The sequence below is a fragment of the Netta rufina genome (assembly GCF_964035555.1).
Source record: "Netta rufina genome assembly, chromosome: 1".
In the NCBI taxonomy this organism is placed as follows: Eukaryota; Metazoa; Chordata; class Aves; order Anseriformes; family Anatidae; genus Netta; species Netta rufina.
In genome coordinates this window covers 28,209,916-28,237,161 of record NC_140123.1, presented here as the reverse complement: position 1 = coordinate 28,237,161, position 27,246 = coordinate 28,209,916, and the positions used below count along the sequence as shown (strand labels likewise).

The 27,246-nt window shown below is 42.5% G+C and overlaps 1 protein-coding gene across 1 annotated transcript in view; it reads left to right on the top strand.

The window, feature by feature from the left end:
• Positions 1–25,601, top strand: part of FAM124A (family with sequence similarity 124 member A) — a gene marked incomplete at both ends in the record, with an annotated part of 38,847 nt that extends 13,246 nt beyond the window's left edge. Inside the window, 2 exons of the mRNA XM_084284420.1 lie at positions 13,314–14,053; positions 24,798–25,601. Of these exons, the coding sequence (XP_084140546.1) occupies positions 13,314–14,053; positions 24,798–25,601 (1,544 nt within the window). The remainder of the gene's footprint in view (positions 1–13,313; positions 14,054–24,797) is intronic.
• Between the last annotated feature and the right edge of the window lie 1,645 nt (positions 25,602–27,246).

The window sequence follows — 27,246 nt, the reverse complement described above, 5'->3', positions numbered from 1 at the left end:
TATTCCATGCTTAGTCAGATCTGGAGCCAATTTAACCACCTTGTCTTAGAAATAACTGTGAAAATAGGTGTTTTTTAATTTGGTTGGTTGGTTTGTTTATTTGTTTGTTTTACTGCTGACATTTTTCAGCTAAGAAATCAATAGGGAACTGCCTGGATACACTTTTGTACCCTGTCAACTAAGCCAGTAAATGAACACAAAGCTGGCCCTATGGGATAAGGCACAAGCTCGTGGCAGATTGTAGAGCATTCAGGTTAGCAAAACCATGTAGCTACACCATGGTTCATGTCACGCTGCTCGGTGAGGTAAAAGAGGCTTGTCACCCACCTGCTTTGCAGTTGGAAAGCTGGTAAGTCACCTTCCCCTGCTCCTCTGCTTTTACCTTAGCAAGTAGGAAATAATTCAGCACTTCTGGATTGTTTTTAGGTGGTTTGTGTTCTTCCACTGTAAACCTAAGGCCAGGGCTATTAAAATTTTATTTCCACGTTGCACATACTTGTAACCCAGGGTTCTAAAAAGTAGGCACAGGACAGTTTCTTTTGGCAGATTTACGAATTTACAACTATGTGAGTTACCAAGCATGTGTCTTTTTTATTAAGATTTACCTTTAAATTATTTTCTGTTTGTGTTCTCTTCCTATGCTAGTATAAATTCAGGGCTCTGTTCTGGGATTGGATCAATGTTTTGTTGGCATTGCCTGTATCAGCTCACCTGGGCTGTGTTTGGACTCTGTTTTCTCTACAAGTGTCAAGAGTCCTCACCTGTAAAACTGAAATCTTCACTGTTATTCTTGATGCCAGAGGCAAAGAGAGTAGCCAAGGCTCTTACCCCTGTGCACAAGCTGTGCATTGCAGCACTCTGCCCTAATGAAGGCTTAGGCAGCAGTTTTTACCTCCTGAATGACACTTGCCTGTCCAAATACTTGTTCCTTCTCCTTTTCTGCTTTCATATCAGTGCTTTAAAATGTCACAGAGCCACAACAGATGAGTAACCTTCTCCTTCATTACTCCTTCAGTTTTCTTCACTCCTTGTGAAGAAAAAGAAGCAGTGGCACACCCTTTATACTGGGTCTGGTCATGGGGAACAATCAACCTCTGGCACTCCAGAAAGAGCTTTTTTATGAAAAGAGCCTTGAAACCTCATGTTGGCACATGTGCCATTACCCCATCCAGGACAACATACCAAAATCGATGTTCTTTTTCTTTCAGACTTACTTCCAATCTTACTTAAACACCTCACAGTTCTCCCTAAAGGCAATTAGAGTAAGTTAATGGCATGCAGTCAAGTCACAACATCCAAACAGGAAAAATAACAGTTGCCCAAAATGAGTGCTGGCCTGAATTTGAGGTTATCCTTTGCAGTTTCCCAAGGCTGTGCTACCTTTCCTTTCTGACTCTGTGCTCTGCCAGACTGCTTTCATTTTGAGCAGGTCTACTCTGAACCCTGCTGTGAGGTTGCTGCACCCAGGGTCAACATCAGCAGTGGAAATTCAATATTTGAGTGTGTTTTCATCCCACGGACCCAGCAAAAGCTTCTCAGGTACAGATATTATTCATCAGGGTAGAGCATGGGGAGTCAGTATTGGGCCATCTGTCCTGTCCATGCTCAGAGCTTTTCAATGCACTGTTGTCACACCATTTTCATACTATAGGCATGTAACAATGATACCTTTCTCCTTTGATCCTTCTGTTTTGTCTCTTTTTCTCTGTTTTTCATTCGTTGTTTTTTTTTTTTTTTCTCCCCATGGCTTCTATTTCTTGATGTTACCACAGAAGAATCAAAATCTTCCATCTCTATTCAAGTTCTCAGACTGTAACCATTGTTGGAAGGAAATGTGAAGAGAAACAGTATCCCTGTATATAAAAAGTGTAATATCCACCCTGAGGACCAGGTCATTTATACAGGAAAGCAAAGTCAGTGTCTTCAGAAGTTCTCCCATTTATAATTCTGAAGAGTTTTTATTACCAAACACTCTAGAGACCGAGGGATCACGTCGGTCAAAATGGGCACTAGTGGAGCTTTTGACTAAAGACAATAGATTTAGCAGAGATAACGGGAGCTACAGGAGTGTAAGGATTTATAGTGTTACGTAGATTTATAGGTATCCTCAACATCAGCACATGGAGAAATGGATTCCTGTTACTCATGCCTCATTTAGAAATCTGGTTGCCTTCACTTAACTATTAAAGGTGATGAAAACTAATCAGAAGCAGGAGAGGGGTGGGTTTGATTAGGACCATTAAACATCTGTTACAAAGGTAAAAATTAGTAATGTATTTGCCTGCTTTAAGCTCAGTTAGTTCAAACCAGTTCTGTTCCAGGTGCTGCTGGACTGGGTATATTCTCTGTGTGTTTCTTCAACCAGTATCATTTAGTAAGTGTAAGGATATAACTCTATTCTTTTACTGCAATACGAAGATATACCATAGTATATTGTTTCTTATTTCTACAGAGAACTGAGATGATTTTACAATGGCTGGCAACAGGCTCTGTTAAATAAAATTGCAAAATCAAATTATGGTGGGTTTGCCAGAATCGTGTTATATTCCCAGAAGGTATTATTACAAAAAGAAGATGAATCAAAGTGTAAAGAAAAATGAAAGAGGAAATTGGGCCCAAATCATGTAAAGCTGTCAGCCTGCAGCATCTGCCAATGCTGCAAATTCAGGTGTTTTATGGAGTGCTGAAACCTGAAGTGGCAGCTCCACAGGAAATACAGGGAGTATCTGCTGCATATCTTACCCAGCCTGTGTCATGCTGCTAGAGATAAAGAGCAGCGTGCTGCTGCCCACTGCAGCTGTGTGAAGAAGGAAAAAGTCATGCTACATGCCACCTAGCAGTAGTTGGCTGTGTAAAATGTGTTGGTGTAACTGCTCATCATCAAAGTCCCCTACCTTTTAAAGGTTGGGCTAGATGATCTTGGAGGTGTTTTCCAACTTAAATGATTCTGTGCAAGTGCCTGGATATGGGATAGAAAAACGTGGTGCCGAATCATAGAAAGCTGTGGTTGGAAGATTGAAATGGTCTGGTCTAAGCTGGAGATGATCACTGGAGATGGTTGTCTGACCACCCTCACAGTAAAAACAAACAAACAAACAAACAAAAAACCCCACAACTTTTTCCTATGTTTAAATAGAATTCCCTGTGTTTAACAACACCAGCCACCCCCATAGCCCCACCAACATCACAGTCTTATCTACAAGTGTCCACTCCTGTGTTAGGCACTGCTGCTGCTGCACCACAGCCTGGGAGCTGTGCCAGAGCTGCTGATACAGAACTTACACTGCTGTTTGCACTTTTACCTTTCCTGAAGATGAGGTTAGGCACTGTTTCCATCGGGAGATAATGTGTTGAGGATGGTCTTACTGCGCGTGGTTATTTAGAAACATAAGTATTAGAGGGGAAATATAAAAACCCTAAAGCCCTTAAAGACACGTGCCCTTAATGACATGATTAAAGATGGCCAGTGGCCAGAAACAGAAGACAGTGAAGAACTGAGGCAGAGCCACATGGAAGAACATGCACAAACATCTGTGTAGCGGTGCTTGAAACCAAATCCTGATTTCTGCATGTCAAGTATGTGCTGTTAACCACAAGCAAGCCCTTCCTCTTGTAAAGGTTGAAGTTCCTCTTTAAACGTCTTTAGTTTGGGGTAACCCATGCTTTGTGCCAGAGTTTTAGTCTTTGGGATCATTTAGCACACACCCAATTGTGTGTCCCGTGGTTGAAGTGCTTCCCCCTGGCTTAGTGTTAGCTTGGGATTTCAGTACTGAAGGGGTGTAAGCTTACCCTAAACAGTTAGTGGACCAGAGCTATCAGAACTCTACTTGTGCTGCTCCTTATATCACCATTATATATTATTTTCTGACCACATCCAGTTCGTTCTTTTTCCTGTCATAGATGCAGCTGATAAAACCCAGACAAATTATACAGAAAAAAAAAAACACGGTATGAATGACAACCTGACATTTTTTCTAGCTCCTGTTTTTAGTGCACATAGCCATAATCAAAACCACATAAGCAAATCTTTCTTCTTTCTCCTTACCAGACATGATTCAGAAGCACGGGGAAGCTTTGATAAGCACTGAGCTATCGACTACCACACAGTCCTAGTAAAAAATTACAGAAAAGATCTCAGAGAAAGTTAAATGGGATTATGAGGTGATGCGGATTGTATTTCCCTGTATGGAAGCGTTACTGCTGCTGTCTCAGAAAACCACAAGGAGCTAGGCAGCTGTTTAGTGGGTCTTTCACCCTGAGCAATGGGTTGCAGGAAAGATCCTGACACTCCCAGATTCAGCTGCTACAACGATGAAAATGGTCTGAAAATTGTTGAGACATCTGCCTGAATTGTTAAAACCCACAGAGGGAAGCTAAGTAAATCTGTCCCATAATAAATCTGTCAGGCAACTCCTGGTTCAGAGGCACCAGTTATGATAGGAGGGGAAAAGCCATCGGATTCACCAAGTGAAATGGCAAAACACTTGTGCAGGCTAAAGCTGTTGAGGCAGTTTCTACTAAATGCTCACTATGTTGACAATGGCAGTCTGAATATCTCCTTTGCTCTGAAGCTGATACAGGTGATTGCACAGACACAAATGTGGCAATGCCAGACCACGCCTCAGGGCTTGATCCCATGGTTTATTTGGGATGCGTCCCTCCTGTAGATGCTTTGTGGTGGCTCCTGCCTTCCCTCTGGCTGGGTTTCCCTGCCACCTCCTTGTGAGAGCAAGCTGATTAAAAGAAACCTTCCTGAGAATTAACATTTTTGGCCAGTTCCGTTCTCTGACTGCCACCAGAAGGAACAATCCTGATTATTCCTCGTCTGAGTCTTTCTTTCCAGTCTGTTCAGCAAGCTGTTTCAACTCGCAGCTAGATGTGACACATGGGAAGCAGTGGAAACACTTAGCTGGGAATAGCAGGGGGAAGAGTGCCAGCAGTGAAGTCTTAAATTGTCTTAAGCCAATCATAAAATCACACTCTCAGTTAACTAGAGTACATTGTGTGAGGTATGGAGCTCACTGTTAGACCAAATTTGTCAGCTGCTCAAGTGTACAAGTTTCTTGTGGTGTTTTTTTTTTTTTTTCAAATGCCATGTTCTTTCTGTGCTTTTATAAAAAAACATATTTTTTTAGAATCTCAGCTTTATATAGGAGTCAGATTTGAAGAAAATGCAATGCTTGCAGTCAAAGGACTTTAAACTATATGTTGCTGGACGCAGTTTGAGTGCTGACATGCGTAGAGTGCAGCCTCTGATTTATCGGGGATTGCTGACAGGACTTTTACTGAATTACCACACCTTGTGACTCCAAACACAGGTCTGAAACTAATACCAAAGATCAGTACCTGGGTTCTTGCCCAGTAAAACAATCCGTATCTTTATTTCGGAAGACTTTATGATTGGAAAGGACTTACATCTTTGCAAAGCTTAAGCTGTCTAACGTGGAAAGCTGGAGTCATCTGGAATACCGCTCTCCCTGTGTTTCAGTTTCAGACCCTCTTCCCTCCCCTATCCCCCTTAAAAAAGTGGGGCAACTTTTTTCAGTTCTACATGCAGTAGAAAATACCAATAAGACAAATTAATGTAATGGTTGAGCATTGATAATTAGTGCACTTTTCTTGTATTTTTCCACTGGACTGAATTTAGCAGCAGCCTAGGCTGCTGTGTAGAGTCCCGTGCTTTGCCTGGGCGATGCAGCACCAACAGCATCACTGGGGCAAACCTGGTGAGCAGCAGCTAACCACTATGACTGACTTCTCCCCAGAGGGTTTTCTGCTTATTGTTTCTGATATATACAGAATAACAAATGCCAGCTGTTCTCTGCAGATCAGGAATATTTTTCAGGGTGTTAAAAAAAAATTCACTTACTGTTTCTCATATGGGTATCAGGTCTCCTGTGAGAATTAATCGCTATCTGATGGAGCCATTTGAGCCCCTGGATGGGGAAATAGAGGTAGTTTGTGGCTTTAGAGTGAAGACAGGTAAGGAAGATGCCAAATCACATGAATCCATTTTGTGGTATGGACACACATGCAGTGCAGACTGGTCTAAGACTCCCAAGACAGCTCTTGAATTGTGGTGAACTCTGTGGGAGGGAAGAGGAGAAATTAAAACAATCCAGGAGAATGCCCCTAAATTCCTAGCATAATACTTTATGCTAAGCTTCCCCACTGTAGCTTACATAGCTTTTCAGTGAACGTTTGCCCCAGACTGCTCCAGGTATCAGGAGTACCTAAGTACAGGGCAAGCACCACAAGTTGGACTGCCAAGTACTCAGAAAAAATGGTTAGAAGGCCCTGGCACCATCATAATAGGTGGAAGAGCAAGCAGGCAGGGCTGATTTTAATAGCATTGCCAGTTTCTGCCATTTTACCAGTAGTCTCAATTTAGTAGTGACTGTCCCAGAGATGTGTGAGCACATCAGCACTTTGAGGTTCTTCTTTTCCAGCAAGCTTGTAGCTAAATCTGTGGTGCTTGTGGAGAGCACTGAGATAAGACCTCAATTCTCCCCAGAGAGTAAGTACCTGATAAGGAATTTTTAACAAAAAAAAATCTGTTTGCCTGCCTGAAGATCCCATACACCTTTTTCTTGGAGTTGGGGGTCTTTTTTTCTAGATGCTTAGTATACAGCAAGGCACAGGCTCTGTTTTGACATGCCTGTAGGCAGCATAAAACCTAGATAGAAAATACAGGATTTGCAAAGAGAAGGCTGAAGTGTGAGGGATGCAGGATTAGACAGCTAAAAACACACTGTAGCACACCAGTCCCTTTCTTTTTAGCCTGTTTTTGAAGAGAAACGCAACACAATTGTGCCATTTCTCTTCAAAAAAAAAATCATTTTTTTCAGGCCATTGCTCACATTCAATAAATTTTGATAGAGAAATAAAGGTCTCAGAGATGTTAACATCCCACAGGTTTCATCAGAACTGGAAGAAAGGCAGAGGAAAAAAACCTTTTGCCTTCAGGGATTAAAAAGGCTGCAATGTGTGTTGAAGCCATTTGTTTTCTCAACCTACAGCTGGACAGTCAGTTTGCAGAGAACACAGACGTATCTTTACACCAAGTGTGAACTGCTTCTTGTCTGCCAGGTAGTTAGGGAGTAAGTGAGAAGGCTGAAGCACTGCGAATGATGAGTTGGGGGAAACAGGGACTTAGGGTGCATCTGTGAGCTAAGGGGTGCCTGAGGGTTCACCTTGTAGTGATCAGCTTGACTAATAGAATCTGAAAGTTGCTTTCAGAGGACGTAATCACATCATTGGAGAGTATTTCTTCTGTAGTGATTATCACTAAAGCATGTCTTGTTTGTTGACAAAGTGGTACAGCAAGATAAGCTACCAGAACGAGAGTGATCTTCAAGATAAGCACATAGGCCCACAACCTTTTCCTATGAGTTGCATAGCTAGGGAATGAAGATGGAAATGCAGTTACTTAGCTCCCACTACACTTGTAGACAGTGGAGCACTGTGGCCTTGACTACAAAAGGAGTCCAGGACGCGTTTCTGCTGGAGGGACATCCATTAGGGTTCCTAAACTTCCACAGGGTGACTCTGGGCTGCAGTGGTTGAGACCCAGAGAAGAAAGGGAGAAAGAGGGCTTTATACGGTTCTGAAGACCAGCTGAGATGGCACCAAGGACAGGAGGATCACAAACAGGAGAGCAAGTCAAGGTGCAGTTGCACGCTCAGCTTAAGACATGTAGCTACAAAAGTACCCAGGCCAACAAAACAGAGTGAGCAGGAGTGCATGGAGGGGTGAAGGAGGGAGAGCGAGATGGCCCCTATCAGCAGCAGCTTAAGCTGAGCATGAAACAACGCCGTTAGGTAGGTCAGGGCTGGTGGGGAGGCATCAGGTTTGTAACAGCAGGTGGGGAGTTCATCGGGTCTGTAGCACAGCAGGGAGTTTCAGCAGCTGCTGCACCATCTAACAGCAAAGGTACCCCACGGTGAGATCTGCCATTGCCTTTGCTCGATCACGCAGTGCCTCTGTGGGCATCAAGTATCACTTTTTAATAAGATTCAGTCCTGCAGGGTTGGCTGCATGCTGTATACTAAGGGCAATGACATCTCCTCAGAAGGCTGTTCATATTAATGCATCAGAAAGCTTTTTATCTCCATCGAGCAGATAACAGGCTTCATTCTCCAGCTTTGGTTTTCCTCAATACCTTTTATTGAGCCCTACAGCAGCCAGATAAAAGCACAAAGAGCCTAACATTATGTGCCTGTCTGGAGGAGCAGATTGGCCATTTTGCCCTGCTTGTCAATGTGCAGGTCTGCTATGCATTTTCCATACTACCTTAGCAAGGATGGAGGAGTGAGCATCCTGGCACCATTACCTCTGTTAGAGAACATTCAACTGCAGCTCCACAGGAAAATGCTGCTCTGATGGGAGTGTGAAAGAGGTTTCTCTTCTTGTCACAGTGCCATGCAGAATATCCCCTTTCTTATCGCTTCTGAGCATCCCTCATGAGTTTGAGGTGGTGTGCTAAGCAGGACATGCTGAGAAACACATTATGCTGCAGTCCTGCATTTGCCAGATGACATGAAACAGTGGGAAGAGAGAATGGAGGAGCTGGTGAATCTGTCACTTCCCGCCTGTTCAAAAGATTATTGATGCTGCATAATTCATCGAAGCGTGACCTAGCAGTGGGTTCTGCTGCCAGAGGTGGCCAGTAACCACGTCTGTTGCAGCTGCCCACAGAATAATGCTCCTTGTTTGTGAAAATAGCCTCTGTCTGCCCAAGAGCCTTTCAATTAACCCGCCTAAAAGGGTCAGTCTTGGGTTAGAATCAAATGAAATGTGAAGGTCCTGCTCGGTGAGACATGGTACCATTTCAACATCTATTTGTGTTTTGGAATGGAATTGAAATAGGGAAATACTGAAATTATCTGTGCAACAAAAATCCCAGGAAGAGTCAATTAAGAAATATTATAGTGATTTTCTTTTTTTTTCTTTTTTTTTTTTTTTCTGACATTATTTATATGAGGAGATGTGTTTTGTTTCTTTGTTTGTTTTTTACATTCCCAGAGTTCGAATATTTTTATTTATTAGCAATGAACAAAATATGCTGATCTGTAATGTTCAGTTTTGAGTTCTTTCATTACCTTCTGCTAGCAGTTATTTCTTGGTAACGAAGCATTGTTTGATGGGTGCTGCAATTCTGGAGCTTGGTGTGTTTGTTCTGATCCTCTCTGACTACCTCATTTACCTCTCCTGTAGTGCTTCACAGCATCAGAATTCAGCCTGAAATGTAGTGATGAAGGGATCCAGTCTATAAGGCTGTAAGAGGCTCAGACAGAGGCTCCCTCAATTTGGAAATGCACTTTCCTATGCAGAAGCTGGGGCTGGGATCCGGTCTGATTAAAATCTCTCTTTGCCCCAGTCTCCATCCTAGCTCACATACCTTCCAGGTTTGCCTAACCCTGTAGGTAACTCTTCATTAATATCTCCTGGTGAGCGTGAGGGGTCTTTAGGTCCCTATCTTGATTCACCAAGACATGTGTAGGAGAGATGTCTTGGGTGCTCGTCTCCCTCCTAAGCTGTGCTACAGGCCAGATTTGGGCAGTTAATGCAATTCCAGCCAAGGAAGGTGAAGCCAGGAAAACCAGATGTCATCCAGACTTCGGAAATGAAGAAGTGTTTGGAGCACTACCCCAGAAATGGACAGGTCTTCATGCAGGACCTCTTCAGGGGGGACGTAATCTGGGCCTTCTTGTAAAAGAGGGGCCAGGCTGCCAGCTGCGGCCTGATAACCGCAGCAGCCTTTCTGCTGGAGGAGTCCTAGTGCCAAAAAACAAATGCAAGAGGGAGATTTCTCTACCCGAGCAGTATCCAGCTGGCATGGGGAACCCTCTGCCCATTTCTTCTAGGGATATATGGCTTCTGAGCAGCTGGGTACTGACCTGAAGTTACAGCTGCTCGTGCAGCTTTGGCACCACAAGCCCTACATTCCTGGCCAGCTTCAACAAGGACGGTGTTACCCAGATACCAGACTCTGAACCTCATGGCACCTCCCAGGGGCAGCCGCTGTCTCCCCACCCTCCACCCTTAACCCATGGCTTCCCACGTTGCCCATTTGTGTCACGAAATGGCCATTGTCCTGTCTGTCCCCAGGACAAGGCAGCATGAATTTCGGTGAAGCAGCTGGCACAGACTTGACAGCGCCCACTGCTTTTTGTCAGGATGTCTTTTCCTGATGAAAAGATCCCAATTTCTAGGCAGAGAAAGGAGGGGAAGAAGAGGCACAGGATGAAACTGCCATGCTGCTTTGCAGGACTTCCTTTTTTTTTCTCTGCCCAGCAATATTGCACCAGCAACACAATAGAAGCAACACATACCAGCCCATCAGGAGCTCAGTCATAAAATACCAGGCCACCTTCTGCTGCCAGCTTTAGGACATCAAGTGTGAGAGCCCTCAGCATTTGGGCTGTTTGCTAACAGCTTTAACCTCTCCTGGTGGCAATGCTACCTAGCAGATGAGTAAAAAGTCTCGGATTGTGAAATGCTCTTTCAACCTTGATAGCAATTACCTCTTAGCAATGTTGGTGCTTTGCTAAGTCAAAAAGAATTAATCCCCTTCTGTCATAGGGGGAAAAAATGTCATAGCTGTGAGAACTGCAGAGCTTATTTCCAAATAGATGTCTCAGCATTTTGATATTTTCCGTGGGATTAACCGCTAACACAGAAGGGCTAATACATATGCAGAGCTTTCATTTGCTTCTGTGACAATTTGCCGGAGGGCGAATTGAACTGTGTCATGAGAAATGGTGCCATTTCTCCCCTTTCCCTGTGAGTTGAAGCAAAGAGCCTTGTTAGTAACACAGAAACAATTTGCAGCTTACCATCAGCTCAGGGGAAGTTTATCTCAGCTCCTTACCTCTCATTTCTGATTCTCTTCAATTTCTGGTTTTCTTATCAAAACAGAAAGGGCTGCCATTTTACAAGCACAGAAGCCACAAAATGAAAGGTGTAAAAGTGGCACCCATACTGCAGAAAAAGCATCCTTGCTATCAAAAAAAAAAGTTTCTGAAGCTCTTTCTGTACTGATTTGTTACACTTTTCCACCTTCAGCATAGTTAGCTGCTTCTAGTTAAGTTAAAAAAAAAAAAAAGTGCTTTTCACTGTTATATATATAACCCTAACTGCTAATTATGGTTTTGTGCAGTGCTTTGGTGGTCTTGTGAGGCTGGCTCTCTGAGCATCTGGTGCTGATGGGCACAGGCAGCAGAATACTAATACTGGTGCTGGCTGCAAAATGAAAAATGCTTCAGCCCATTCAGTGTCCAGGCACCACGCTGAGCAACGGGAGGGCAGAAAAGCTACGCTCGGGGAATTTTTTTTCTTCGATTCAGAGTAAGAAGCCCGCAGCAACGATGGCTCTTTGCTTCGCATTGTTGTGCCCAGGCTTCTTTGAAAGCTGCAGTCATTTATATGCATAAATATCAAGCCTGCCGCTTGTTGCATGCTCTGATAGCATTTGTGTGACAAAGGAAATGGAGGGAGAAAAGAACTGAACATCTTCTATGCCAGTCTTAAAAAATTAATGGCTGCGTAGCTATGGCAATTATTTCCTTTCTGGTTTTATTAGATCACTGTCCTCTGTAATTTGTTTTGCCTTCCTGTCCTGCTGTCCCATGCAGAAGGCCATGAGAGGGCCTCCCCCCCCATACCCTTTGTCTTTCTCCCACACTGTGACTATCCACAGGGGATATCTCCAAGAATTACCTACCAGTAACAATTGTCGCAGCGGAGCCTCTTGCTGTTTACTGACACAGATTTTTTCTTTTGCTTCAATTTTCTTCCATTAACCAACTGACAGAGTCACTCTGCATCACCCATTTCATGCAGAGATACAAAAACTCCACAATGGTGTTTTTTATAATTTCCTTGGGTTTTCTATATCTCCCCTGGGCAAAAAGCTTGTTATTTGTTCTGCATGCCATATAATTCTGCAGCGTCTAAACTGAGGCTGGTGGTGTGCTTACTGGACATCTCTGGGGAGCTGCACAGTTGCATCTAGCTTTTCTCTGTGTCTTGCAGCTATCCTGTACTAAAAGACATCTAAAACACGCTACTTGTATAGTGCTGCTTTTCCATTAAAGCAATTGCTGAAGTATCACAGGAATGTTGTTCTGACGCCAGGATGGAGGAGGGAGAGGTTCGTACAATTGCCAATAGGAGGGGGAACAGCCTGTGAGACAATCCCTCTATTAAATGTGGTCTGCACAATGAAAAGCTTGGGAAGCCTTTCTAAGTCTTCACACACTTAGGCTTTGTGCCCAGGCCTGGGGTCTCAGACATGTAGGTAGTTTCAGAACTCCGCATAGAGGGAACCATTTCAGCAAAAACATCCCGATTACCTGCATGATTTATTAAACTGTCTTGGATGTCTCTTTACATGCTTCTCTCTTGGCATGCAGCTCCAGCAGAACAGAAGTGATAATTCCACCCCTGCCCTCCATCCAGCCATTGCTCTGCTGCTGAGCTGTCAAAGAGGTTTTAGGGACAGCAGCACACACAGCCCCTTTGAATGCTCCCAAGGCAAAATGGGGATTTCTTTTTTCCCTTGAGTAAGTGTAACTTTTGTGCTTCCTGCTTTTACCAGTCATCCCTAATCTTATAAAAACCTTGAAGCAATAGTATTTTTAGTAATGATTGTCTAAGGATATAAACACTGCAGGATTTGTAGGGAGAAGTAATATCTTTTCCCAAAGAAGGGCTTGTCTGCCTGAAGACTCCTCTGTTGTTTTTTTTCCCCAGCTGTACCAATTGGTCTAACAAAAGATATTGCCTCTACCTCTAAACTTTGCCATATTTATTAAAACAGTTGCCTTCAGGACACGGAACGGTTTAACTTGGTGGAAAACTCCAGTGTGATAGAGTGGAGTTCAGCGGTGCAATTTCCATGCCCCAAGCCAAGTGGCAAATTAAAACAAGATGGGATAAACACTGTCCACTCCAATCGTTCTACACATCATTAGTGTCCCTTCCACCTCAACTCTACGTCAATATTTTTGTCTTTCCTACCTCTTAGCTGTAGAAGGCAGTTCTTTTCTAACACAGAAATACACTATGGATAATGTCCTTTGGGTCCTATCTCAGTAGAAGCAGCAATTGTTATGGCATGTTTGATGAAACTTCTGTCTTCTGATTACTTTATTGGTTGCTTTATGACTGCACATTATTTTTGCTTTATTGTAGGTGAGCCTGAGAGAGGTGAAAAAAAAATCCCAGTGTGTCTGAGTAGACTGTTTCTTCATCAAGGAAATGAGTGGGTTCAAAATCTTACAGGATATTTTTCTTTTTTACACTCCCAGGTGAACTTTCTGTGGAAGACATACAGGACCCATTCCTCGTTAGTGTGCATATTATCACCGACCCAGGTGAATCCAAGACTCTTCAGCAAGCCGTCGATAAGCTCCTAGCCTGGATCCACCCGGACCTGCAGCTGTTTCGAGTCTCGGAAAGACGCGTGTCCAAGAAGCGCAGGAAGCCAGGTAAGGCTGGCGCTCCTCAGCCTGCCCTTGCCGTCATTCTGTTCCTGCAGGAGGAGTACGGAGAGGAGCCCATCCTGCAGCTCCACGAAACCTTTCAGCGGCCACCTTGGCATTACCACCACACAGAGCGAGTGCACGGCAAGTTCCTCCCTTACATGCCATGCAGCCAGGACTTTTACACCTTGGCTCCCGAGACCCCTCTGTGGGCCATTCGCCCAGTGCACTACGGGAAGGAAATTATCCGCTTCACGATATACTGCAGGAATGAAAACTATGCCGACATTCTCAAGTTGTATGAGTTAATACTGAAAAGACCGGTATGTCAGAAAAAAGCAGACTTTTGTGTTTTCCCTGTCTATTCCAACATGGAAATAGACATTCAGTTTTCTTTAAAAAAGCTTCCAAAGGGCCAAATGCCAGTGCCAACCGAGTCAGCAGTGCTGGAATTCAGAGTGAAGGATGTTGGACAGCTCGTTCCTCTCCTGCCCAACCCTTGCAGCCCAATTAGTGAAGGCAGGTGGCAGACTGAAGACCATGATGGAAATAGGATCCTCTTGCAGGTAAGTCCAGGAGCCAGGAAACAGAAGCACATTTATTGCCTTTGTGCAGAAAACCTTAACCTAGAACAGCAACCAGAAGAGAAGGCTTTTCTATTGCTCTACTCTAGGTGAAAGAGGAAGGACTTTGCTGCTAAAGAACTCAAAACCCTTTGCTGTGTGTGTAACTGCTCAGGAAGGCAGTGGAGATGCTATCCAGGTATCATTCAACCTCAGTTTATGCAAAGAATGATTTGAGATGAGGTGGCTAGTTAAAAGAATGAGGGGAGAGGGAATTACAAGCCCAAGTGGAGAAATGTGGCTGATGGGTGTAGTTTTATGGGAAATACGGGCACAGAACTGACAGTTTTATAAAATAGCTCTCAGTTACGAGGTTTTTATGGGAGACAAGCAGAATTCCTGATGGTACACGTTATTTTCTATAACCAGTTTGAAAAAACAAGGTGACAGGCTGTACCTCTCTTTTTCACAGTGATTATCAGGATGGAGGTGGAGGAAAGGAGGTGAAGGAAAAGAAATGCAGCCTGGGAAATATACTCCCACAGTCTGTCCTCTCAAATTGCTCTCAGGTCCTCATAACCAAGTCCAAAAAGAGAATTTATTCGATAGGACACCTGTAGGTCTGATATCTGGGCAGTGCATCAGCATACACCACATCCGAGGGAGTTGAGCAGGACAACAAGCAGCAAGCTTTCAGTAGCTCCCTGCTCTGCAAAGGGATATGTCTGGCAATGCAGAATGAGGTTCACATGCATTCCTTCACAGCAGAGGTGAAGGAATTTACTGCTGCTTAGTTTGTGAAACAAGGAGTGCAGAGCCTCACCTCTAGAAGACTGCTGTTCGGATTTTGAAGTAGGGTATTATTTATTTTTTTTTTGGAGTGCATTTCATTCATGAGCTCAGCTTCCCCACCTTTCTGCCAAGGTAGCCACCAGTTTGTCAGGATTACTGACTGCAGTGTAGGCATATCTGTGTCAGGCTGAGATAACTTGTAAACATAAGCTTTCAAGAGACACCACAATACCTTTAGACAGCACCCACTTTAATCTATATCCCTTTTTCCCCAATGCTTTTTTCTGTATGTGTTTGTGTGGTTTTTTTTTTAGTGTTTTTGTTTGTTTGTTTGTTTGTTTGTTTTGTTTTGTTTTGTTTTTGAGGGGAGGTAGGTGTTTCCTATGTGTTATAACTTCGTTTTATGAGACCTTTGCACTGGTTTCAAGTAAATTGAATGGAAAGAAAAATATAAAGAAAAGAAAGCAAACAGACCTTGTAAATAATGCCTTCAATTTCCAAAGAGCAAACTTTCTTAAATAACAGGAACTGGGCAGTACAGAGTTAAAGTGAGATTGCCATACAACATGCTGAGGTAAGCTTTGCAAAGTTAAAACAAGATTTTTATCATGTGCACAAAAGAGAAGAATGAAAGCCTGTTAAGTATGGCCTCCAAATGTGATTGATTTTCATTTCTGTTTTCAGTGAGGGTGGTGATGCTGAACAGGAGAGCAAAGTGGTAAATTGGACAGAGGTTACAGAACTGGAAATTATCACATAGAATCATATAATCATCTAGGTTGGAAGAGACCTTCTGGAAGTGGGATGAGGCAATAGAAGTTTAATATAAGCAAACTGGAGAGAAAGCAGACTTTGTGTCTAACATGAAATTGTAGTCATGAAGTCTAGGCCCTGGTATACACACTTAATAATTTTATACAATCAGAATTAGAATCAGGAAAATGTCCTGTTTGTACTCAGACAACTACAAATCACTGTGCAACCTGCCCATGACAAGGGAAATGCAATCTCCAGTGTGTTTAAGAGTTCGTATTTTCCTAAGGAGCATGGGCAGTGCTTGCACCATTGCTCAGGGTACCGAGGGTCCTACCTGTGCTCAGTCCTGACCTCCAGAAAGGTGACTTCGGAGAGGTGCAGCTGCAGGGAAGGGCTCCCAGCACGTGCAGAAGAACAGAGACTGCCTTTACCAGTGCAAACTGAAGGAGTAGGGCCGTGGGAGCCTGGACAAGGTCAGTCTGAGGGGAGCTCTGACTGTGCTCTGAAAATACATCAGAGCCTCAACAGGAGGAAATAGGAAAAGGCAATTTCACCTACGTGATTCTTCTGGCACAGGAACAAAAAGCTGCCGATAAACGGATTTAAGTTGGCAGTTGTTCATATTGATGGGCAGCCACCCAGGGGGTGCGGACAGGTTAATACCTTAATTTGAGTCAGGGTGCTCAGTTAAGGAAAAGGAATTATGTGATGGGGTATGGGTTATGGAAAGCATTTGATTTGGTGATCCATGGACTCCTTATATTCTTCAAACTCGTTCTGAGTTAAAAACAAATTATAGCGTCTACCCTTTAAAGCAAGATACAGGACTACCTTTTGACTTCTCATAAAACAGTGCTTTTAACAACATTATCAATGCCACAGCATCAGTAACAACTTTCACCTCTTTGCAATTATGTAAATCCAAAGAATGACTTCATCATAGTTTCCAGCCTGCACATCAGGGGTGCTTAGCAATCATTGGCGTTTTTTTATTTACTGCATATTGATACTGTACTTTTCACAGAGTAAAATTACCAATTGTACCCCAAATGGCTGATTTATATCCTTGTTAATAACAGGCAGTGATTAATGTTTGAAATTGGAAGATACTTCCATGATTAGACTAACAAAATGTGACCTCTGTGTTTTTGCTTGTGTGCTTACAGGGACTGGGAGACTTGCCAGCCAGGTTGATCCATGTTCTTCAAAATTGCATTTTGCAAATGGAACTATCAAGGGGCAGAGATAAAGTCAGTGCAAGCGAAAATAAAGTTATTCATGGGCAGGATAAGTCTGTTCAATACCATAGACCTCAGTCCTTCATTTGCTTGGAAGCTGTTCAAAATTCCTTTGTCACAGTAATTTTTCCATAGTGGCAAGTTAGCTCTGGGGTGCACCTCTGTGCCAGCCAAGGTGAAATGGTAAGAGCATGTCCACACCCAACAGGAAGACATCCATGCTGCTTCACCGCTGCTACACCCAGAAGCAGGAGATGTGGGGGCACTTGTAAGAGCAGTGGGAAGAATATATAAATATTGTAGCTAAGAATATACCATATCTTGGTATATGAAACATACTGCTAGCTTTATAGGTGTCGTCCAAATTCCTGGTTGCCTCTGGACATAACCCCCACAGAGTGCTAGTGAATTTGCATGACTGGCAGTGCAATGTGGGAAGCAGGAGAGGTTAATAAGTGATGGGCTGGCTTGGTTGGGAAGCAAGGAGTAGTGAGCAGAGAGAAGAAAGAAAGTGCACAAATGGATTCTTTAAATTAGGAGAAAGTCTGTGGATAGCATAAGGAAATATAACATAAAAATACAATTTTGGCAGAATTTCCCAGACACTCTGCATGGAGTGAGGATGCAGACATATTTGAGGGGAAAGTAGGCAACAGACAATTAATATCTCTCTAGATAGTTACTCAGTGCTTAAGCATGAAATCTACTGCCGTTTTAGATGCCAAAGGGTACCTGAGACACCCAAAAGAGGCCTTCTGGCAGATTAGACTCAGAACCTACAGGAATGCCAAGCAGGCAACCCTAGGAGATATCAAAATGGACCAAGCACCTATGCTCAGGCACCTCAGTCATCCTGTAATAACCAGTTTCTTGCTGAAATCCCTCCCCCTCCACCATCTCCAGTACCAAGAAGCAGATACTACTACCAAAAAGCCAAGATAAATAAAAAATGCCAAGAAATGTCCAGTTTGCCATAAGTCTTTGCTAATCCTGCCTGAAGCAATGTAGTCAGATCTGGCATTGCAAGGCTATTTATTATGCTGACGACCCTATATTGTTTATGGAGTGGCTATTTTCTGCCTAGTGTTGCTTTACGAAACATCATTGAAATTATATTGCAAATGTTAACTGATTGTAGCTTTTAATTAGAGGCATTTTTTAGCCAATTTGCTGAGGCAATCAACCAATGTTTTTCTTACCTATACTGGGCAACTGTAATCTTAAGTTCATAAGTGATATAATCATATTCAGGAAACCTGCTTTATTAACTGAAGCGTTGGTTCTGAGAAAACATTGCATGTGGCCCCAACCATTACATCTCATTAACCTGCTGCTGTGTTACCTGCAAGCTCAGGTCTCTGCTACCTTGGAAATTTCTCCATCACTCATCAGAGTGTACAAAATGGCTATTACACATCTATGGTTGACCAAAATTCATCCCCTAATGGTTTCATGAGGTCAGCTGCAGTCATTTATGTACAAGATCGGTATCTTATTGTTGCACGTGTCCTTGGAGTTGCCAGAAGTCAGTCTGGGTGTGCAGATGGATGCCACCTGCATTTTGTGAGAGGCATTTGCAGTGCAAAATTGCTGAAAATGAAAAACAGCATGAAGGTTACAAGCCTACACAGACATCAGCGATATGTTATACAGAGAAGGGATTCAAAAGCTTATAGCTGAAAACCTCTGTGTTTATTCAGTGTAGGATATACAGGTGTCTGTGAGGCTTGTGAGCTCATTACTTCATCCCCTTTTGTCTGGGCCATGAGAATAAAAGTGCCTTTGTTTTCCTCAGGTTGCTTCAGACTTCATGAAAGATGCTGTTGTAGTCCAACTTCATAGTCAAGATAGATGAATGCAGAAATCAGGGAGAGATTTTTCCATGATCCACAAATTCTGAAACGTATTTTAGGCTGAGGGAAGGGAGTAGAGGTAATGAGGTAGTGCCGTCATGCAGAGCACTAGTGCTTGTCCGTAGCCAAGCAGATAGGACAAGAGGACGCTGAAAATGAAGAAAATACCCTGTGTTAGATATATGGGCAGCAGGGATGGGCATTACTGAGCTGCTAAGGGTCAAACCTATTACCAGATCTGAGGTTAGGACCAAGCTCTTCCTTTTATTCTCCCAGCCCCAGCTGAGAATAAAGGAAACATTTTACTCTCCACTGCAGCACGTACAAGGGTTTGCATCTCAAGCCTATCTTGGCCAACAAGAGCCAAATCTTGGAGGCTCAGGGTCCGCTTCTGTTTCTGTTCAGAGGTTCAGGACACAGATCAGTGTGGTCATGGTGAAATTTACTTCAGAAGACCTTCTAAACCCTGCCAGACCTCCTGTGGGTCTTCACTTCCTATCTCCAACACAAAGCAATGTTAATTCTCCTTCCCTTAGTTTACATTTTGGGTACCATGGTGGTCATTCAACATTGATATGATCTTGAAAAAACATATAAATAATCCAGGAGCATTACTCAATCTTCTTCCTTTTAAGAACATTGGGCTTTGTGGCATCTCTGTCGTACGGCTCTGCCTGAAGCATACAGCATTTAGTCTCTTAAATTTCAGAAAACTGAAATGCTTTTGTCCACTTGAAGTGTCAGCAGGTTCAGTAAAGAAATGGTTTAATGATTTTTAAAATTATAAACTCAGGTCGGAGTGGATGATAGAAGTGTATCCATATAGACTTATGTTCTGTTAAATTATCTAGTCCTTGTTACTCAAAATCTGGGAAATAAAGGAAAGAAAGCACGGCCTCACAATTGCAGTCTTGTGTCACTACAGTTAAGCATATGTAAAAGAGAGAAAGAGAAGCAAGTAAACCAGGAAGCAGAGAAGGGGAAGAGAAAAGACAAAAACAGGCAAAGGGGGGAGCACTTTGGAAAATAAATCTTTGATCTATAGGGAAAATGGAGGTGAGTAAAGAGCTTCAAGCTTACTTAAATTGGTAGTACAGATAGAGCAAACCTCAACACAAAGAAGGAAGAAAGGCAAGAAAGCATAAAGGACGAACAAGGACGTATAAAATCACCTTTGCAAAAATTTCTTTAGGGGCGAAAGTTGACTCAATCAAGTCAGGTGCCTTAATCTGAATTAAATAATCTGTAAGTCTAATGCTGGCCTTCCGTTTTCAAAATCTTGCACTTTTTTTTTTCCTTTCCTTTAGTGCCTTAGGTGTTCGATTCTTCTTAGTGCTAATGATTGCTTTTGGTGGGGATACAGCTGAGTCAGTCAGTAATTCAAATGGGAGGTGATTTTTAAGTTTTTTTCTTTACCCCAAGGTACTTTTTCTTTGTCTTCTCCATTAATGCAGTTATCTTTCATGGTGTGGTAAGATCTCTGATAGCTCTATACATCCAGCAAAATCTCTTGACAGGGAATATCTAATGTTACGAAACACCCATGCATTCTGGTTTTGTAAACACATGACATGCCACTTTTCAAATATTTTCAATCCAATTTTAAATCACATTTGTGGATTTTGCCTTGTGATATTCTGCCCTTCTGAATATATTGTACCTTACAAATAAGACTTTTTTATGGTGATGTTAAGACTAACTTTTGCCACTTTTTCTCCAGTTGATTTTGTTTTGTTTTGTTTTTTATTTTTTTATCTATATCAGTCCCACTGGTTTAAATACCACTAAACAAACACTGTTGTGCTCCTGAGCACATGCTGGCAAAATCTGAGTTTGCAATGCAACAACTGGGTTTCTCGTTGCAGTACTAACCATTTGACTAATTATAATCTTTTCCTTAAAAAGCAGATAACTTAAAAGAGACTACAGGAGTACTTATGGATTTTTCTTCTCCAGTATGGGCAGCCCATGTGAAGTTGAAAGTACCTCTCTGTTCACCCCAGGTTGTTTATTGCATTCCTGGATATTTGTCATGAAATTCTTCTGCAACCTATTGTAATGCACAGGGACTCTAAATCCTTCCTGGCTTCACAGAGATTTGTGCAGAGATTACAAATGAGGAGCAGATTAGCGCTAGATGAAAAAACCCGTTCTGTTAGAGAGCTAATCGATTGAATCTTCAGCCGGTTCTGATACACGTATTTGTGGCAGGGCTTGGCAGATCTCCCCCTGTATTTGGAGTCCTTACCAAAACCAACTTTCCTGGTGTGGTGGAAGCTGTGTTGGTGACACAGCCATTTAGATAGTCTTTGTTGTCTCAGGTGGCTGATCCCCCTCACCAGCATCTCCATCGTGCTTGCTCCTAATGCAGGCAGCTGGGTCAGGGTGTGGTAAGGTAGAAAGCAATGCAGAAAGCAAATGATGAGAAGGCTGCAGAGACTTAAACAAACAAAAGAATTCATTAAAAATACAGCCTATGGAACTTCAGAGCCAAAGGAAGAGTTGAAGAGCAGGGAGAGGGCTGAAGAGCAGTTGAATGTGCATGACACATAAGTAGGTCTTGCTGTTTCCAGTCCCACAAAGCCCAAAAGGCAGCAGAAGGTGAGCATCTCCCACTCCCAGGGCCTTGTTTCTCCTATGAACACAAGGAAATCTGGTTTAGTTGTTAAGTTTTCGGGATCTGTCATACACTATACAGCCAAAATAAAGAGGAGCCACCACATGAACATCCATATCCAGTTCTGGGGTGGTAGGAAGGAGTATGGTCAGTGGGCTTGGCACAGGGCTAGAAGCTAGTTTTGCCTGAGTTTGAATCCTTGTTAAATCATGGAATCCTCTCTGTGATCTCTGACAAGCCACAGAATGTAGATATAGAAAAGTCTCATTAGTCCACGTAATCCGGTTCCCCACAATACAGGATTATTCTGTAATCTTTTTTACTGGTATTTCATGAGATGGAGCGCTACCCACAGTATGTGTAACTATTAGAAACAGCTCAAAACAGCTATTCTCCTGTCTGTGTTTTATTCCCAAATTGGTTAAGACTAATTGGTTTCCTAATGTCCAGACTGAGCCTCCCCAGGTGCAGCTCTGTGCTGTTCCCATGTGTCCTGCCGTGGGTTCCCAGGGAGAAGACAACAGCGCCTCCCTCTCCACTTTGCCTCCTCAGGAAGTTGCAGAAAGCAATGAGGTGTATTTTTTGACAATAAATAAGAAAAACAAATTATTACCATTGTTTAAATACATGAGATTCTTAGTGGTGTGCAGAATACCTCCTGTACACACCAAATCAAAATGAACACATGGGAGTTATCACTGCAGGATGGTGTATAACTGTAGATGTTTTTTTCTGTGGGCTACAGTCTGTGTTGTCGTCGTAGTCAATGTATGTACTCAAAGGGTATGTACTTACACAGCCCAAGGATCTACAGAGCAATTCAGCTAACCTGGTGCAGCAATCTGGGGAAAACTGAATTGCTCTCCAGATGCCACTGACTGTGCTAACTGGACAACTAAATCCTACTTGTGATTTCTGTGGGATCTGTTTTACATATACAGACAGGTGGTATGGTCTGCTCAAGGTAAAGGAGAGGCTTTCATACTGCCCAATGCTCTTGTGCACATATCAGGTCTGTCCCTCAAAACCTTATGTTTCCTTGTAGTTTTGTCTGAGTGGTTACCAGTGCTTGTGATCCCACAGACCTTACCCTTTCACAAACAAGAAGACTGCGCTTGCTTGCGTCCTTGGTTTCTCTAGATGCCTAATCTGCTCTGTTATCAACAAAATCTGCTAAAATATAAAGACAGCATGGAAATAAACCAAGATCAAGCAATTCGTGATATTTTCTCTGAGAGGTAGGAGAAACATGAGGTACTTCTGTTGGTTCATCAGGAGTAGTGCCTGATTCCATGCAGTGTACCTGATATCAGAGCTACTGCTTAGAAAAAAAGGAGCACCCTTGCTTAGTGCAACCAGCAATACAATGAGGGATACCTTCTTCTGTAAATTTGTCTGAATGGGGTGATCTCTTTTGTACTTGCAGGATATCTTATTGTTATTTCTGGGTTACCCAGAAGTGTTTTCAGCTAAGAAACAACTGGTATTCTCTTCATAGACACAAGTCTTTTATCTTGTTGAGTGAGTTCTTTAATTAATTAACTCACCAATTGCATAAATAAAGCGAAGTTGCATGTAGACATCAAACATGACTTCTGGTAATGTTTTGTTGACAATTTAACTAATTTTGTTTGATACTTTTGCACTATTGATTCCTTATCAGTTTATCAAACTGCTGCAGTACTGTGGTCAATTTTTTCATGAATTCATTTAAGTCCTTATGGCATTAAAGAAAACAGCTTATTTTATTACACGGAAATAGGTTATAGATTAACATACCTCATTATGGATACATCACAATGTATATATTCAACTATGATGCCTGAGTGAATTCCTAGGGATTGGCTGTCCTATAAATCACCTCTAGCTAGGCAATCACAAACAAGCAAAAATCTTTTACAGATGTGAAAAATCTTTTTTTTTTTTTTTTTCCCTGTAAAATCTCTTCAATAAAAAAGAGAAGATGGCTGCGACGGATCTGGGTCACTAAGACAATACGATGTGCACTAGTGAGATGTTAGAAGCAACAACGTATGGAGTTCTTTTAGAGAAAGAGTATACAAAAAGACCTCCTTGGCTGCCAGGTCTCATCCCTCTCTATCACGTCATGTAATCTATTTCGTAAAACAATCAAGCTCCATCTTTATCAATTTGAATTTATTTTTTTTTTCAAAAGTCATGTGAAGCATTCCAGCTGAGGCCTTACCAGTGTTGTATGCAGTCCATTAATACTTTTTTAACTAACTTGAGACAGCCCAGAATCATGTTTCTCGCAGCCTTGTCACTTGAGTGGCCAAGATCCTTAATTCTTTCTCCTCTGCTGTTTCTGACTGACAAGTCCCATAGCTGAGATTATTGTTTATTCTCAGTGGTGTGTTATTCCACATTTTCCCATTAGTTCCTCGCCCTTTTGGAATGGAAGTCTAGTATTTTGAATTACGTGAAGGGTTCTAGTAAGAAGAATCTAAATTGAAATTTTAAAAATGCAAACTTCTAAAAGCCTTGCTTAGATAAGTGTGATGATGAAAAATGTTATGATTGCTCTGACACTAGGGGCTCGGTTTAGTTATCTGCAAGAGTGTCTAACCCCATAGGAAGGCCTCCTGACTTCCAGCTGCTTCTTGAGGACATTGACTCTCCATTTCTAACAGCTGCTACCCTTGTGCAAATGCTCAAATATCTGGCAGGTAGACAACTGAATCTGGCTCAGGGGGTGAGATTCAGGCCCAGATTCAGATCAAAAACATCAGGTCTCTTCACTCTAGCAGTCTAAAGCAAATTAGGTGTCTAAAGGTCAACCACTGACCTGATCTAGTGGGTGGCATCCCTGCCTATGGCAGGGGGGTTGGAACTAAATGATCTTTGAGGTCTCTTCCAACCCAAGCCATTCAATGATTCTATTATAAAGCTGTCCTTAGATATTTTATAGAGCAAGTGGATTCTGAAGCACACTGCTCAGCCACATGTAAAAGAGAAAATGAGACAGAGCTGGAAGAAGTGGTGTATTCCCATTGAGATGACAGAATGTAGTTGCTTGCTAAAGTTGCTTTTTGATGTCTCAGAGGAAAAAATAAAAACGTTAACCACAGTAATGAAGAAATAAGGAATGAGAATGGCAGTGCCATCCATCTGCCATTTCTTCATGTTTGTTCTTTAGATGTCTCTATGGCAGTAAAGTTGGAAGGCAGAATATGAATGAATCTGAGCAAGTCAATAGCAAGGGAGGATTTTGAGCTAGTGTAATTCAGCCCGCAAGGCAGGGCTCCTCTACCATTTATTCTTGTTGTCTTCGAGGCTCCTTATGTAAATATTTGGGATTTTGGCAGGGTGGTTTCTCTTTGTTATTGAAGTGAAACATTTGCTGTGAGCATACTGAATGAAGTCTGCTTCATAATTATTTGCAGTAACAACTCAGCAACGGAGACTTAACGGTTGTAAGGCTGCCAACTGTGTATTAATATGATCTTCTTTTCCCCCCTCTCCTGCTGCAGCAAGCACGCAGTTGGTGTAGGAAGTCTGCAAAGCAGAACAAGCAACCGTATCCATCTGTGTCAACAGATTCCCGCCTCACCACTTTGCCAGGCTTTCTTCCTCAGAGCCACCAGCCTGTCCCTGAACAACCAGAAGAAAAGAGTCAAAACAAGGTACACCACGCAAACGGCCTTGGTCATCATCTTGGTTTCTCCCAGCAGGACTTGAGGCACGGTGATGGAGGAGACTTCACTCGCAGATCCAGCAGTGCTTCCAGCATTTCGTGGTCATTTCAACGAAGCAAGTCTCTGTTCTGCTTGCCCACGGTGAGCACCTCTCCAACCTCAGAGACTGCTCATTTCAGTGAACCATTTCAGTTTTCAAGTACCGGGTCACCTGCAACCAGGTTGAAAACGTGGAGGTGCAGCCCCAGGCTTAACATTGATGATTTGGAGGGTGCACAGGAGACTGACGTAGACACGGGGAGGAAGTTGTCCTTCTCAGACCTGTCTGTGGTCTCTGCATACTCTGCCCTGAATGGATTTTGCAGTGACTTGGAAGCCTGTCTTCCCCCACAGAAGCATACCGTCGGTACAGCTACACAAGCTGCTACCAGTGGAAGGCCTGTATCTGTCATGTGCAATACCTTTGAGCCTGGGGATGGTTCGCTGCCTTCTCTCTCTGAATGGTCTTCCAGCTCATTTAGGTCAGCATTTCTCTCCAGGCAGCCCAAACAGCCCTCGAGAGCAGCCCCTTGTTCTCTGGATGACTATGGCAGCATTTACCCAGCTTCACCAACCAATGAAGAAGAATTTTACATCTGAGGTTCCTCTCTTCCAGGGCAAATTCTTTCTTCTTCTGATGACCACGGTGGGCCTAGTCTGAGCTTACAGAAATTTCCTCATGAAGAAGAAGGTGATGCAGTAGAGCATGCTAAATATTTGACGAAAGCTCTCAGATCCTTCAGAGATGGGTGTCCCCAAACCATGTACTGTAAAGCAGTCTGAGCTGGTGCCCAAAACCTCTGTCCTGGAGGAAGTGATCTCTACAGGGGCTTGTCTGTGGCAGTGCAAGGTGGATGGTTTCTGTGACTGACCTTTGGACTGGCAGTGAAGGAAATTCCAGAAACGCTGTAAAATAATACAATTTTCTTCAGCGGAAAAGGAAGAGTAATTTGTGACACCAAACTGCTTCAACTTTTCTGGGAAATTATTTTAACTATGGAAAGATAGCAGGAGAAAGGGATCTTCTTTCCCTTTTACAAGTTCCAAAGGCAACTCTGAGGACAGCAGGTCCAAGCAGCACATCTCTGGTAGCCTCAAACAAGTTTTCAGTGGGGACACACATGGTTCCTTCTAACCTCTGAGAGTTTACAGTACTGAGCAGGGAGAAGCTCCATTTCTTCCACAGGGAAGAGGAATCTCCACTAGATCTCTTTATTTTGACAGTCCAGGGTATGGAAAGTGCCAAACAGGAAACCTTACAGAACATTTTCTACCCATCTCCACATGAATCCCATTCTTTCCAGCTGTGACTGTAGTCTGAATGCAGTCAATGGTAACCTAAGTGAAAAATGTTTACTACTTCCAACTCAGGCAATACAGAGTTTACCTTTTTGGAATGCAAAACAAGAGACATAACCCAGCATTTTTATATATTCCTACACCACTAGTCCTGAATATATAGCGACTCCCTGCTTTTTTAGGGGTTGTTATTTTTTCTGTTAAAAATAATTGATGCAAAAATGTATTCTACATATTTTCAGTGCAAGCATACTTGGTTTTGGGTAAAACACATTTTCTCTCAAATAAATCTATCCAAAGGGAAAACAAGTCAGATTTTACTGGCTTTTCAAATTATATTTTTAAAAGACACCTGCTTCATAACCTTGTTTGCTCCAATTAAATTGTTATTAATAATAATAATAAATGAATAAATAAATTGTAAGTACAAAGCTATTAATATGGCAGCTAAGTACCTTCAGCAGGCTTTAAGTCAGATTTATAGATTGATTATAGTTCTAAAAACTTACGTTGGTGCCAGAGATGTGGCACTGGCTGCAATTCTGGTGTAGGCAGTAGGAAAGTGACCCTGATAAAAGGTATATGCTTAATGCTGTATGTAATCTATATGCAGGTGCACGTGCTGAAGACCTACCATGAGAGCATTGAAAAAAATGCATTTGGGAAGAAAAATGTTTGTTATATTACCAGGGATTTTTACTCAGAAGAGTTGCTGCTTTAAAAAATAAATTAACACACATGTACTCTAAAGTAGTTACAAGAAGTGAAACAGCTCCCCTGGCCCATTGTAATGATTTAAGTAAAAACACAGTCTGCACAAACAATTCTGGAAGAAAGTCTGAGGGAAACTGAACACAGCTTTATAGGGGAGGAGGGAGTATTCCATTAAACTTGTAGCCCAAATCCAGAAGGGGCCAGAGGGACTGTCAGAGCCAGTAAACCACTC